This window comes from Arachis duranensis, chromosome 4 (assembly GCF_000817695.3).
Source record: "Arachis duranensis cultivar V14167 chromosome 4, aradu.V14167.gnm2.J7QH, whole genome shotgun sequence".
In the NCBI taxonomy this organism is placed as follows: domain Eukaryota; kingdom Viridiplantae; phylum Streptophyta; class Magnoliopsida; order Fabales; family Fabaceae; genus Arachis; species Arachis duranensis.
This window is the reverse complement of record NC_029775.3, coordinates 80,564,689-80,578,060: the sequence shown is the minus strand read 5'-3', so window position 1 is coordinate 80,578,060 and position 13,372 is coordinate 80,564,689. Positions and strand designations below refer to the sequence as shown.

Here is a 13,372-nt window from a genome sequence, read left to right as displayed (position 1 = left end):
AGGGTGGAAGCGTGCTCAAATCCAAAAAGAGAAGAGATGTTTGCATTATTTTTAGGAATCTTTGCCTTTATGTTGGCTCTTTTCTTTTCTCAATTAAATTAATTACATCTAGTTCATATAAACACAATATTATTCTTTCTTAACTAATATATATACATATATACATGAATGAGCAAGGGAATTAAAAGAAGATAAAAACACCGAAGAATTAAGGGATTGTTAAGAAATTAAATAAACTAAAGGAATTTCACGGAGATGGCAATAATTAGAAGGGCATATATACTTCTAATGGTCCTCAATAATCTTGATTGTATCAACGTAAAGGAGAATTCCATCACGGTTGCAGGTTGCGGTCTTCACGATTTTTTAGGAAAGTTCAGCGACTAGGAGGGTTGCAGATTGCGGCGCTCACGATTCTTTGGGGATGTTCAGCGACTGGGAGGGTTTTGATGGGGGAGGGAAACAGCGTCAGCGACCTTGGGATTTTGGGGAGAAATTGAAAATATCAAAAAATTGAGTGGTGTGGTAAATTAAACAGGCATAAGAGAATTAGGGTTATTGATGGGTTAATTTTCTGTTTTAATTTTAATTGGGCTTAATAAACAGCCCATTGTAGCTATTGTATACATATTTCATTGTCTCCCTAGCGGGACTCAAAACATAAATATGCATATCTATGCATACTATACTCCTCTTGGGTTTAGCACATTTGTTGCTTTGTTGAATAAATTAAACTTCCTTTATTCCAAAAGTAGTGTTCACTTTTTTTCTTTTTTTTTTCTTACAAATTAAATGAAAAAGATAAATTAAGATAAAAATTTATATATAATTATTTTCGTATATGCTAAAAATTTACTCCCAAAAATTAATTTCCTGATTAGACTTAATTATATTTTTCAGCCAATGGGTAGAAAAAGTGGGAGATACTTTGACATTCGAATTGAATTTATAATAATAATAATAAAGGCTGAAATATCAATTGATTCATTGAGAAGAAAAAATAGAAATACTTAACAAAAAGAATCGTTCTTCTCAATGAAACACATTTGATGTATATAGAAAACTAAAGTAGCCACCCAAATCTAACACCTCACAAACTCACTTGCAATTGGTGATTCCCTAAGACCCCCAACTTGAACAAGAAAACGCTCCCATCATAATTCATAACTGTGTATGAAGTCGTGATGGCCATGCTGCAGTCTAGTGTGAATGATTGTGACACTATAATGACCCAAGAATCACTTGAATTGACATACTAGAGCCATCCAAAATATTTTTATATTTGTGAGAACAAAGCAATAGCAATAATCATAATAATGTAGTACAGAGCAAAATAAGCTAAGGAAGAATCATAATTTTATCACTACATACTCCATAGACTGAAAACAAATGTCAAGGCCATGATCAAACTACTAGTCGCGCCATCATAGGGCCAAAAGCCATATACATTAACATCAATACCATTATCATCATCATTCATTTTTGGCATAACTACTTAACATACCAGTTTTAGAACGCACCAGACACAAAAATATTAGTGGCTATTCATTTTTCTAATTTATAAAACAAAACAGAAGAATTATTTTATTTATAAATTTTCATTTTGAGAAATATTAGAAGACCAATATTTTTCTTTGTATTATCTTACATACTAGTCAACCTAATAGCTGTGTTGAAATCACTATTATCCCTAGAATAACATTCCTCATAACTATTGAGTAGCACAATAATATCATCACTATTATTCTTAGAATGAAGGTTGAAAGAATCAAATCTAACTAACAATTTCTGAGTGTGGAACTTAATAGCTGTGTTAAAATCATTAAAAAATCTCCTGAAATTCAAATTCGAATCCCCTCTGCCTCCAAGTTTCAAGCTAAGAGAAGCAGGAGAACACACACTGTGCTTTGTGACATTGAAGTGCAAGTAATTTGATAAAGCTAAAGTGCAATTATTAGAGTCAAAGGCAAATTGACCAATATGGGATACAAAATCATGGACAAGACCATGTTCTTGTTGAACACTCACCGAATGAAACATGATTTTTGTTCCGTGTTACTCTGCCGAGGTTACAACTACCATATGATTAAGCCAATAAAACACCGAAAACTAATAAATATAGTAGCAAGTAGAGAGAGTTGACATGAGAAACACCACCATTATCACCACCAACAATAACCACAACGTGTGTTAACCATTTACAACATAGAAAGTGCGTGTATGTGGAAGTCAAAGTCAGAGAGAAGGTCAAAGAGATTGAAGAAGTAACCAAGTAAAGAACAAAAAAGTAAACATACGAAATGATGAATTAAAAATGCATAATGATTAACTAACCTCCAAGCATTGAGGCAGAGTCTTGCCCGGTAGCAGCGGAAGCAGATTGCGTGGCGGTGAAAGCAGGGCGCGGCAGCATCTGAGGCGTGTTGCGGCAGCGAAAATAGGCGAACGAGAGATATAACAGAAGAAAAAGATGAGAAAATGACAGTGATTAAAATTGGATGAAAAATCCTAACAGACATACTTCTCTTCTAAGAAACTAAAACTAAAAGAAAAAAAAAAGTGTAAATAACAAAAATTAAAGAGATCAATATCTAATTATTAATTTTTTCAAAAAAAATGAAATATATTTTATAATTATTTTAATGATAATTAATCATACTCCTACATAAAAATAGTAATAAGGAATCCATAGCCTCTAAAAAAATTCAAACAAAAAATTAAAGCATTCGAAAAACTTAAATTACTTTCTATATTCCAAACGCCAAAAACCAAAAAACTAATCAAACAAAAAATTAAAGCATTCAACACACTCAGTACTTTTCATGATCTAAACGCCGAACCAAACGCGTCCTAAAACCGAACTAGTTTGAGGAACATTCTTAACCAAAAACCTCACAAAAACCCCGAGTCACACTTCACTCAGAGTCTCACACGCTACTCGTTCTGAACACAACTCTTCTTCACAATCACCATCATGTTTCGCATAGCATCATCGAGGTTATCCTCAAGAGCTGCTTCTTCTTCTGTTTCTTCCACCGCATCATTTCTTGCGTCTCTCACTGCAAAACCATCTCCCGTTTCACTCACACCTCTCGCTGCGACGTCGTTTAGGTCATACGGCAATGGCTTGGAGCTCGACAAGTCCATGGCCAATCCCGATGCTATTAATATGATCAATTACGCTTTAAACCAAGCTAGGACCGACAAATCAAGTAATTAATCCAAAAACTGAAAACAAAAATGCCATTTTTAGGGTTTACACCCCGAGACTATCTTTATTGATTCTATTAATGATTGAAGTTAACGTCTTTTTTTCTTTTTGGTTCGTCAATAGTTGGGTCGTACGGACTAGGTTTGCTTGTGTTGAAGCACTGCCTTACGATTGAGTTAACTGAAGGCAAAGACCCCAAAAATGAGAATTCTAAAGGGATTGCTTTGCTTGCTATGTCCACCTTGGAATATGAAAGGTTCTTATCATTTATTTATTTGTTAACCATTTTTTTTCATTTAAGTTCGGATTTTGGTCTTTTACTTACAAATGTGGGAGCTCCAGTTTTGGTGGTTGGTTAGTTAGTTTGAATTCATTGAGAGTTTTGTATAGTTTAAACCTTTTCTTTTCTTTTTTCAGGGGAGAGTATGATATTGCATTGGAGAAGCTACAGAGTATTCACGAATTAACCAATGCTTACTTGGGTGTTAGAGGTAATTTCACTTTTTCTTGGTAGTTTCTTTTTTTTTTTTTTAATTATTAATATTAGTAATTTCATGTGAATTTTGGTTTATTATTGTAGTTGCTGCCCTTGAGGCTGAGGCTGGTCTTTATCTAGAGTTGGGGCAGGTTAGTATCTGAAATCCTTGAAAAATATTTTCTTTCGAGTTCTGTGTTGGTCCCGTTCATGTTTATTCAGATGAAGTTTTGCTATACAGGATGATAAGGCGTCTGCAATTGCTGATACATGTGTAGAGGTTGTCGAGAAACAGAAAACAGATGATGATGATGATGATTTTAAGGCTCTAATTCTTCGTGCTAAAGCACTGAAGGGGCTGATTGAGCTTGTCAAGGGAAGTATCGAATCAGGTAGTTGTGTGCTAATGGTGTTATGGTGTATTGGTTTGTTTTTGTGATTCTTGATGAGTGCTTATTATGTTCTTGGTGCAGCTGTCCCTTTTTTTGACAAATCTCTCCAGCTCAGCAACGGTATGATTCGTCTTATCTGGTTTGTAGAAGGCATTCTTATACTTCCAAATTAACAGTTGGTTATATAGGTACTGCTGCTCTATCATATGGAGAATTCCTATACCTTGGGCAAAACTATTCAATGGCGAAAGAGGTTTACACGAGTGTCCTAAAAGGAGCTTCCGACATAAAAAAATTTGGCAATCCATATTTAGGAGCTTGTAACATGAACTTGGAGGGTTTAATGATGGGGGCACTGTGTGCTCTAGGGCAGCTTGAAACATATCAGGGGTATGCTCAATTTTTTCATTTGGTTTTCCTTAGTTATACCACAAACTTCCTTTTTATGTTGAGAAATATGATATATCACTAATAATTGTTGGTTTAGGAACTATGGTAATGCAGAGAAGGCTTTGACACAGGCATTAACATTGGCAGAGGAAACCTATGGTGACTTCTATATTCGTTTGATTCATTACCTAAACTCAATATAAAAATTTAGTTAGCACTTTTTACAGATCCCGATAATGGCATGTTATGTTACTAAAATCTCCTGGCTTTATCAATTTGTAAAGGTGAAAAGCATCCCAAGGTGGGCGTTGTCTTAACAAGCATAGCCCTCATGTACAGGCGTAGAGCAATGGAGGAGCGTACAAGCTCTCTGTTGGTTCAAGAGGTTAAACTTAGAACTCTCCAATTGATACATTCTTAATTATATTTTTTTTATCATCATCTCTTTTCTTTATAAAAAATAAACAGTGATACAATAACTAGGATGCTTCGACAGGTCTTGACTCTTAATTTAGTTTTCATTGTCAGAATGCGGTGCTGTGAAACATTCACACCGAAATATTTGCTCTGGTTTTCTTAAGTTAATCAATTTTCAAATTGCTCGTGCACGTATGTAGACTGTGGATAAGAATTTTGATCTGTCTTTCTCTTTTGTGCATGTGACACTGTTTTCTCTAAAAAACTTTACTTATTTAATAACAGGGCTACAAGTTTTCTATTAGAAGTTGTTTTCCTGACTAGTGTCTGCAAATTAAACAATGTATTTTCTGATGGAATTGTTTCACACTGCTTAACTACCCTTGGCTGCCTAGTAATTATACTGAAAAATATTGACAGGGTCTCTACAGAAAAGTGATAGATATCTTGAAGGTTACAGAAACTGAGTCTGAAGGTAATGATCTATGTGCCATTTCGGGGTTGACTTGTCCATACTCAATATACTCTTGCTCATAATGAGAACAGATATTGAGCAGAAAATCCTCCTTGTAGGTTCTGCACCAGTGGTAGAAAGAAGTGATATAGCAGCTATTGCACGAGGTATGACAAATTCTTCAATCTACTCTTCTATTACATGCTATAATCTTTGATGGACAAGCTTATCAAGTAATGACAAATTGGAAATTAATACAAGAAAATTGAGTTTTTTATACGCAACCCTGGAAATTTCACAATGAATTTACCAATTAACTGATAAGAAGAGAAAGATTATAAAAGAAAGGGGAAAATCTTCCGTAACGGAACATAGTCTAGAAAAGAGAGGGAAGAGTTGGAAAAGGAAATCACCTGGAGTGGAGGAGGACCAACCGCTGGCGATGATGATGCTGTGGCGGAGATGCTGCGACGACTTCTTTGGTTCTTCCTCAAGCAGCAGAGAGAACGACAGAGGAGTTGGAGTTCGGCATGCGGCCGCGATGCTGTAGGCAGTTCCTTCAGCAGCAAAAAGGATTTTCTAGGTGACCAAAATAAGTAAATAACCCTCAAATGTTAAAAAAAAAAGAAAAAAAAAAACCAGACCGCCATATCTGCCAATCACAGTGCGGACTGCCATGGTGTTGCCACTGTGATTTTGTAACAGTGTCAGTGTCCCGTCAATGGTGGCCAGCCCAAAATCCTTTTAAAATACTGATCATTAGTGTGTGTAAAGGACTAAAGGCACTCTTCTCTTATCAAATGGCATGCATATAGCAATATCTGCCTGCCTAAGATTTTGCATGGTATAGACGATGAGTGCATGGGTTCAGATTCAGTTCTTTGTGATGTGTGAATTAAATTAATCAGGTCTTGTTTTGTGCATATCACAATAGTTGGACTACATGAATGTCAGGCAATTATTTTTAAGCTTGCGCCCATCAAATTAGTTTCGTTGCAAGCATGCTGATAATCATTTAATCATATATCTTGTAGGTGGCTATGCAGAAATACTCAATGTCCAAGAAAATCGCAAGAGCGAAGGAGAGAAGCTAAAGAAGTTGGCTGAGACTATATGGAAAAACCGCAGGCTGACTCTTGATGAGGCGCTACTAGATCTAGAGTCTACCAAAATCTCAATCATCGATCCAAGAATCAGCAGGATATTGTAAATTGATCCATCTTCTGTTTTCTATTTTCCTGCCACAGGTTGATTATGCCATATGACAAAGTTGGACTACTTTTTCATAAAATTAGACCATAATGTTGCTTGTAGCTTAAATCTGATGCCAGGATATATAATGGTATCTAGACCTCCGTATATAGCATTTTCTAGGCTAGGCATATAAATAACAAGTTACTGAACTATTGATTGAGGCCTTTTTTTTTAATATTTAAATTAAATCAATTTAATATTTACTGAATTATGTAAAGGGTAATATGTTTATCAAAATGCATAACATGAGATACTATGCATAAAATCTCATTAAAGGCATATCACGAGTATTGAGACACCTAAATATGATATAGTCGTGTTGTTGCGGCTCATTTTTTTGGTTATGGAAATCACGTTTGTGTTGTGCGTGGTTATGGGTTGCTGGGGTGCTAGACCAATGTGTGGGACAGCTTTTGCTGTGTTGCAGTGTGAAGAACTCAGACTATGCGAGTTCTTTGTAGAGAAACGGTGATGATCAAATCGGAGGGTCCGATTTGGAGGTAGAGAAAATTTGAATCTTTGACAAAGCAAATCGGACCGTCTGTGTTGTGTGTATATTTAATTTTTTTTTTTAGAAATTTGTATATCAAGTCACATGGTCCAAGTTGAGCATTATAATATATTTTTGATGACACGTGGATTGTGCATTCATATCATTAAAGTGTGACTAACACATTAAGCCAGTAAATTATTTTTTGGTTACTGCAGGAGTTGTGTTGGATATACATGATATGCTAGGGATATGAATGTCAATTGGTGCAATCAGTTTGGGAGGAAATTGGGTGGGTTTTGTGCCGGTCGGCGATACGTCGGAATTTAACCTCCATCGACGCAGTAGGTTCAAAGTGGAGAAAGCATAACATTGGTTATGTTTTGGAATGGTGTGGATGTCTTCGTTGTAGGCTGTGGTTACTGTGGAACCTGATGTGATGTTCATCCTTTGGGTATGGAGGAAGAAACTGATCAAAAAGGTCAGATTAAATCCGTGTACAACAGGCATTAGTTCTTGGTCTACGTCCATAGAGTTTTTGTTGTGTGTGTTAATATCCCAAGCAGTAGGAAATCGTAGTTGCAGGTGGCGTTGGTGCGAGGTTTCAGGTTGTGGCAATGGCACGAATAGGTTGAAGATAAGTATGTGTTGGTGTCGCTTTATTTTTTTGGGTTTTTTTTTGTTTCAAAATGCCTTTGGACTAGTTTTTTATGCTGATTATTAAATTTTTGTGGTTTCTATGTTTGGGCTAAGATTCATTTATTTTTGCACAAGTTTAATTGAATGTTTATATTAAGTGAAGACGGTTAAACAGGGATGAAGAAGGTTAAAGGTAGCAGCGGAGCTCGAGGGAAATAGTGAACGGGAAGTGTTAGAATGGAGAATAAAAAATCATTACTTTATTCTTTATTATTTTTGTTAGTAGTAAACTTGGTTTTTGAAAATAAGAATTATATATTGAGATCCACGTCTTCTTGTTTGAATTCATTAGTCAAATTCTGGATCAAAAGAAACTTAGAAATACACCACAAGAGAAAGAGAAAGGCGTGGTACGGCAGGTGGCGGAAGAGAATTTGACGGAGGAATCCGATTGAAATCCTTGTGACTTGACCCATCCTCGAGCATATTCATTAGAGCAGAAGTGGTCTCATTGTTCTGATTAGCGCCATTGGGGGGAATATCACTAGCAATTCTCATAAGGTGTGACAGCCATGGAGTTTGTTAGCAGTTCTTCATTGGTCAGGGGGACCTAGCAGCAATGTAGGATCTGGTAGGAATGGGTTCGGGGCGGGCGGGTCTTAGTGGGTTTTTGGTAGGGTTTAAATGCATAGTTCAAAACAAAAATAAAAAATAAAAAATAACAAAAAAACTAAATGCACACACACATAATTACCATCTTGATTAGAAGAGTTACCGGTAGTTTACCAATAAAAAAAAGTTATTGTCCTTCAAATTCGGAGTCATGTGATTGAATTTGATAGTCAACTGCTACGTGTTACATTATTACCTACCCGTGTTCTTTCTTCTTTGATATGAAGTAAAAAATTTTGGTTGTCAAGTTTCTGTTTTTATTTAGGTAAGTGAGAGAAATGGATGATAGAGTTCTTTTAAAAGTGTATTATTTTTGTCAGATTTTGTTACAAACCTCTCAAGGAGTGAAATTTATTTGTGAAAATCCGTTAGATGTTATTCCTTTCACAATCTCATTTGAAGAGCTCAAAGGTGTGATTTATGGGAAGATAGATTCTGAGATGTCAAGAAAAATACATGTATTTTATACAGATATCCCATACCGGTGTTTGGTGGATTCGTCCAATTTGAAACCAAATATGTAACAGATGAAGCGAGTATGCAAGAGTTGTTTTCAATGTATATTGAAAGTCGTGTCCGAATCTCGTTCATCGAGTTGTAAATTGAATTCGAACAATCTGAGGTCGACCGGAATATTATACGAGAAGAGTACAATAGTGACAGTAAAGAAGAGTTCGAAAGCAATTACGAAATTGTTGGTCCAGACATAGATGAAGATCAAGGTGACGGCACTGTGGCTCCAAATGTGACAGACGTGGCAAATGCACTCGCGAACGAAGTTTCGTTTGAGGAGCCATCTTTCATGCGAGTGTTGGATTTGGAAGCCATGCATGTTCCAGAGTTTCCAAAATATATAAGTGCAGGTACGTAATTGCCTATATTTATAAAAAGTATTAGAATTTTGTAATAATTTATGTTGATCGATGGACGTAATAGTTAGGTGACATGTGAAAATATACTCAATTAACATTTGTTTATTGTGTTTATTTAGGTAAGTTTAAGATAATATTTTTTTTGGTTAGTTATTGGTTTAGTTAAATATAAATTAGTATGTAGTTAAATATTTAGGCAATTATGTGTTTATTTTTTTATTTTGTTTAGACTGAGATAAAACCTGATGTAAAGTTTATTTATATCATAATTGATGTAGTGAGTATTGATTTACCTTTAATTTCGGTTATTAAATATACGTGTATTAAGTTTTTTTCGTATGGTTGCCGTTGCGGCAGAAATTCCTATTGTCGCAGATAGTGAATTTGCTGTCGGCATGGAATTCAGTTCTAGGGAAGCTGTTATTAAGGCGATGAAAGAGTATACCATTTAAAGAAGTGTAGACTACCGGGTGTATGAATCAGAGCCGTTGACATTTTATGCAAAGTGTACACAGTACGGGTCAGGGTGTAATTGGCTTATCAGGGTTAGCATGATCAGCAGGATATAAGGAGGTATAATGGTAGGCACACCTGTACTAGAGCTACCATTTCTCAGGATCATTCGAAGCTGGATTCGAACACAATTGCAGAAGCAATAAAGCCGTTGGTTGAGGCTGACCCCTCATTAAAGGTAAAATCAGTTAGTGCAGAAGTGCAATCGAAGTTAAACTACACCGTCAGTTATCGAAAAGCATGGTTGGCTAAGCAAAAGACAGTAGAAAAAATATTTGGAGGTTGGGAAGCATCGTACAAAGCGTTGCCTATATGGTTTGAGACCATGTGTCATAAGGAGCCATCAGCTGTCGTCCATTTTGAGACTATGCCTGTATATCAAGGCAATGACTTGGTCAGTGATATTCGGGTATTGCATTGAGTCTTTTAGAGTTATTACCCCTGTATTAGAGCATTCAGACATTGTAAGCCAGTTGTGCAGGTGGAAGAGACTCACTTGTACGAAAAGTATAAGGATTGTCTGTTAGTGGCAGTTTCACAGAATGGCAACAATAATATCGTCCCAATTGCATTTGCTATTGTGGAGGAAGAGACTTCTGATGCGTGGCACTTTTTTCTTAGTAACCTGCGACATGTTGTGACTCAGGATGGTGTGGGACTGATATCCAACCGACATGAATCCATCAATGCAGTTGTGGCTCGCAGTAACGGAACTTGGTCGCCTCCTAAAGCTTTCCACATATTTTGCATTAGGCATATTGAGTCGAACTTCCTGAGAAAATTCAAGGCATTGTACCTGCAAAAGCTTGTCGTCAATATAGGTAACATTGAGTAATTCGAAGTTTGTTATTAACAGAGTTTCCTTCATTCAGTGTTTGTCATCCCCTGTTTTGTTTGTTTTTTGTTATTGTGTAGGATTTTCGAAGACGGTGCGTGAGTACGAAGTGCGTTACCAGCATTTATGAGAACGAGGTGAGGCTTATACTAACTGGTTAAACCGAATTTCTCGCGAACAATATGCATTGGCATTTGATGGTGGTTACCGATGGGGTCACATGACGACAAACCTAGTCGAATGCATCAACTCCGTGCTGAAGGGTGCACGCAACCTCCCAATCACTACACTTGTCAAAGCAACATTCTACAGGCTTAACGAACTGTTCACCCGAAAAAAAGCCGAGGCGAAGGCTCGGATTAATGCTGGCCATGTATTTTCGGAGCTTGTGACCTCGAAATTGCATACAAACCAACTTGCATAAGGAAACATCCAGGTTAGTTGCTTTGATAGGCAGAATGAGGTATTTGAAGTGCGTGAGATGCCAATTAGACTGGAGTATGCCGTCGACCTCCGTCGGCATCAGTGTGACTATGGTGAGTTCCAGGTGGACCGGATTCCGTGTCGACATGTGTTTGCATGTTGTGCAAATCAACGACTGGAATGACAAGTGTATGTGCATGATGTGTATAAGATGGACCAAGTTCGACGGGTTTACCGAGCTAGGTTTAGGCCACTGAAAAATCCTACTACATGACCTGCTTACAACGGGTCGCGATTCGTACCGAATCTGTACCTAAGATGCGTGACCAAAGGTAGCCCCCAGGATGACGTGCTTCCTGAACGAGATGGAGACGCGAATGTTGCGTCCTCCACGGCGATGTAGGCAATGTGGGGCTGAGGGACATAGCCGTAGTAGATGTCGTCGGTCAGCTGGTGCACTTGCCGATCATAATGCTCAGTAGAATTATATATTATTATGCTCAGTAGAATTATATATATTAATATGCTATTTGAAACATTGTAACTTATATCAATCTACTCTATGACATATGCAACTTTAGTTTATGTCCAGTAAATTAACCACATTTGAAACATTATAACTTCTCCAAGTACCATACATAGTAAGTTTACATAGAACAGTTAATGATACATAGAAAAGTTAACTGATACATAGAAAAGTTAATTGATACATACAAAATGTACAACACAACATCTACTTTCTGATTGCCCACTTTACATCTTTTACAAAATTCTTGCATTTCTTGGCGACCTTTTTGAACACAGATGGAGTGAATCGATTAGCACTACGACGGGGTGGATCAACCCTGAGATTGTAGCCTTTGCCTGTTTCATATGGAGTACGTGGCTCACCTATATACAATTTAATTAGAGAGACCATCCTAACATGAATATAATTACTTCAACTGAGCAAACAAGATTATAATACCATCAAACCAACAGAGATACCACATATGAATATAATAACATTAATTTACCAAACAAGTATATATGAGACACGACATATGAATATAATATAATCAATTGACCAATCAAGTAGGGCAATCGTAGGACCTACATCGTCACCATCATTAGATGCATCATTACAGGGTTCTTCATCCTCGTCCATGTCCTCATCTTCATCTTCCTCGAAGTCCTTGTCATCTGGTTCATCTACTAGACACTCATCAATCTTTTGCTCAAGTGTCTTGGCATTTTTTTCAATTAGACTCATCGAAACACGGTGAGGGTTTTGACTATTAAGAAATCCTCGACCACCGTCACTTCTACTAGAGTCACAGAAACCAACCCTCCCAAAGCACCCGAAGAAGTGCGGCTCGGGTGCCTCGTGTCCAAGGAATACCTACCCGCCATGATATCAGGCTGATGGCCATATTGTGATTGGCCTGCATCTGCAGCCATGAACCCAAGCAACTGGCTAAAATAATCTCCATCTCCTGAGTCATACTATGGCACACTCCAATACTGCTGATGTATTGGGTATGATCAGGTAAACTGCGTCTGAGGTACATATTGGCTTGAGGACTGAGGTTGTTCTTGTGGAGGTGGAGGTGGCGGTGAATGTGGCAATTGTTCTTCATTCTTTTCATTTTCTTGAACCACATCATCCATAACCTGATCACCCTCATCATTCTCTTGAACCACAAGATCCGACAAGTTCAAGCGGTGACCATATTTTATACGGTACCAGTAAGAATGTGATTATACCTGTTTGTCCATTGCATCACCCAAAATGAATGACTCGTGGCTGTGGCCCAGTTAAGATTCTAAGGACTAGTCCGGACTTCACTGTGAGCCTTGTCTAGATCACGTTCTTGATGAGGAACCACCTGAACAAAACCGAACTGTCGCCTATACCAATCGGTTGCATGCCACTCAATGCATTCAAAAGACACCAATGACACCGTAGCACTCCACACAACCGAGTGCATGTAGATGTCTACAGGAATTATGTCCAGATCCACACGATCCACAGCATAAGTAACCCACACAAACTGGTGAAAATTAACGAGACTGATGATTACAATCCAAATAACAATAACAGTAAACCCGAACCAAATACTTCTGTAATGAAAATATACCTGGCCTTCCTGAAGATCATCGAATGCCTTCCTAAAGTGAGCAAGTGTAAGATACCTAAAGCGTCGGTCTCCACGCTCCCAGTTACGCCACATAATATGACTTATTTCATTAATACAATTGGATTCTAAATATGAAGATATGGAGTTAATGTAAGATAATGTTACCTATTTGCAAGCATAAAATTGCGGGATTCCCTCGGAACCGGTGCTAGATA

The 13,372-nt window shown here is 37.3% G+C and overlaps 1 protein-coding gene across 1 annotated transcript; it reads left to right on the top strand.

Moving 5' to 3' along the window:
- Positions 1-2,845: 2,845 nt before the first annotated feature.
- LOC107484539 (uncharacterized) lies at positions 2,846-6,801 on the top strand. Its single transcript, XM_016105094.2, has 12 exons — positions 2,846-3,212; positions 3,335-3,467; positions 3,629-3,702; positions 3,792-3,838; positions 3,928-4,078; positions 4,160-4,198; positions 4,267-4,468; positions 4,566-4,627; positions 4,753-4,853; positions 5,306-5,360; positions 5,459-5,506; positions 6,374-6,801. The coding sequence occupies exons 1-12, from the start codon at positions 2,975-2,977 to the stop codon at positions 6,547-6,549; spliced, it is 1,326 nt and encodes a 441-aa protein (XP_015960580.1). The 5' UTR covers positions 2,846-2,974; the 3' UTR covers positions 6,550-6,801.
- Positions 6,802-13,372: the final 6,571 nt, after the last annotated feature.

What these genes read in the sequence shown, in the direction of transcription:
- LOC107484539 (XM_016105094.2), top strand. Translation starts at nt 2,975, where the DNA reads ATGTTTCGCATAGCATCATCGAGGTTATCCTCAAGAGCTGCTTCTTCT. An exon ending in TTTATCTAGAGTTGGGGCAG is followed by an intron (nt 3,839 to 3,927) that starts GTTAGTATCTGA and finishes TTTGCTATACAG; the next exon opens with GATGATAAGGCGTCTGCAAT. An exon ending in CAGCTTGAAACATATCAGGG is followed by an intron (nt 4,469 to 4,565) that starts GTATGCTCAATT and finishes TTGTTGGTTTAG; the next exon opens with GAACTATGGTAATGCAGAGA.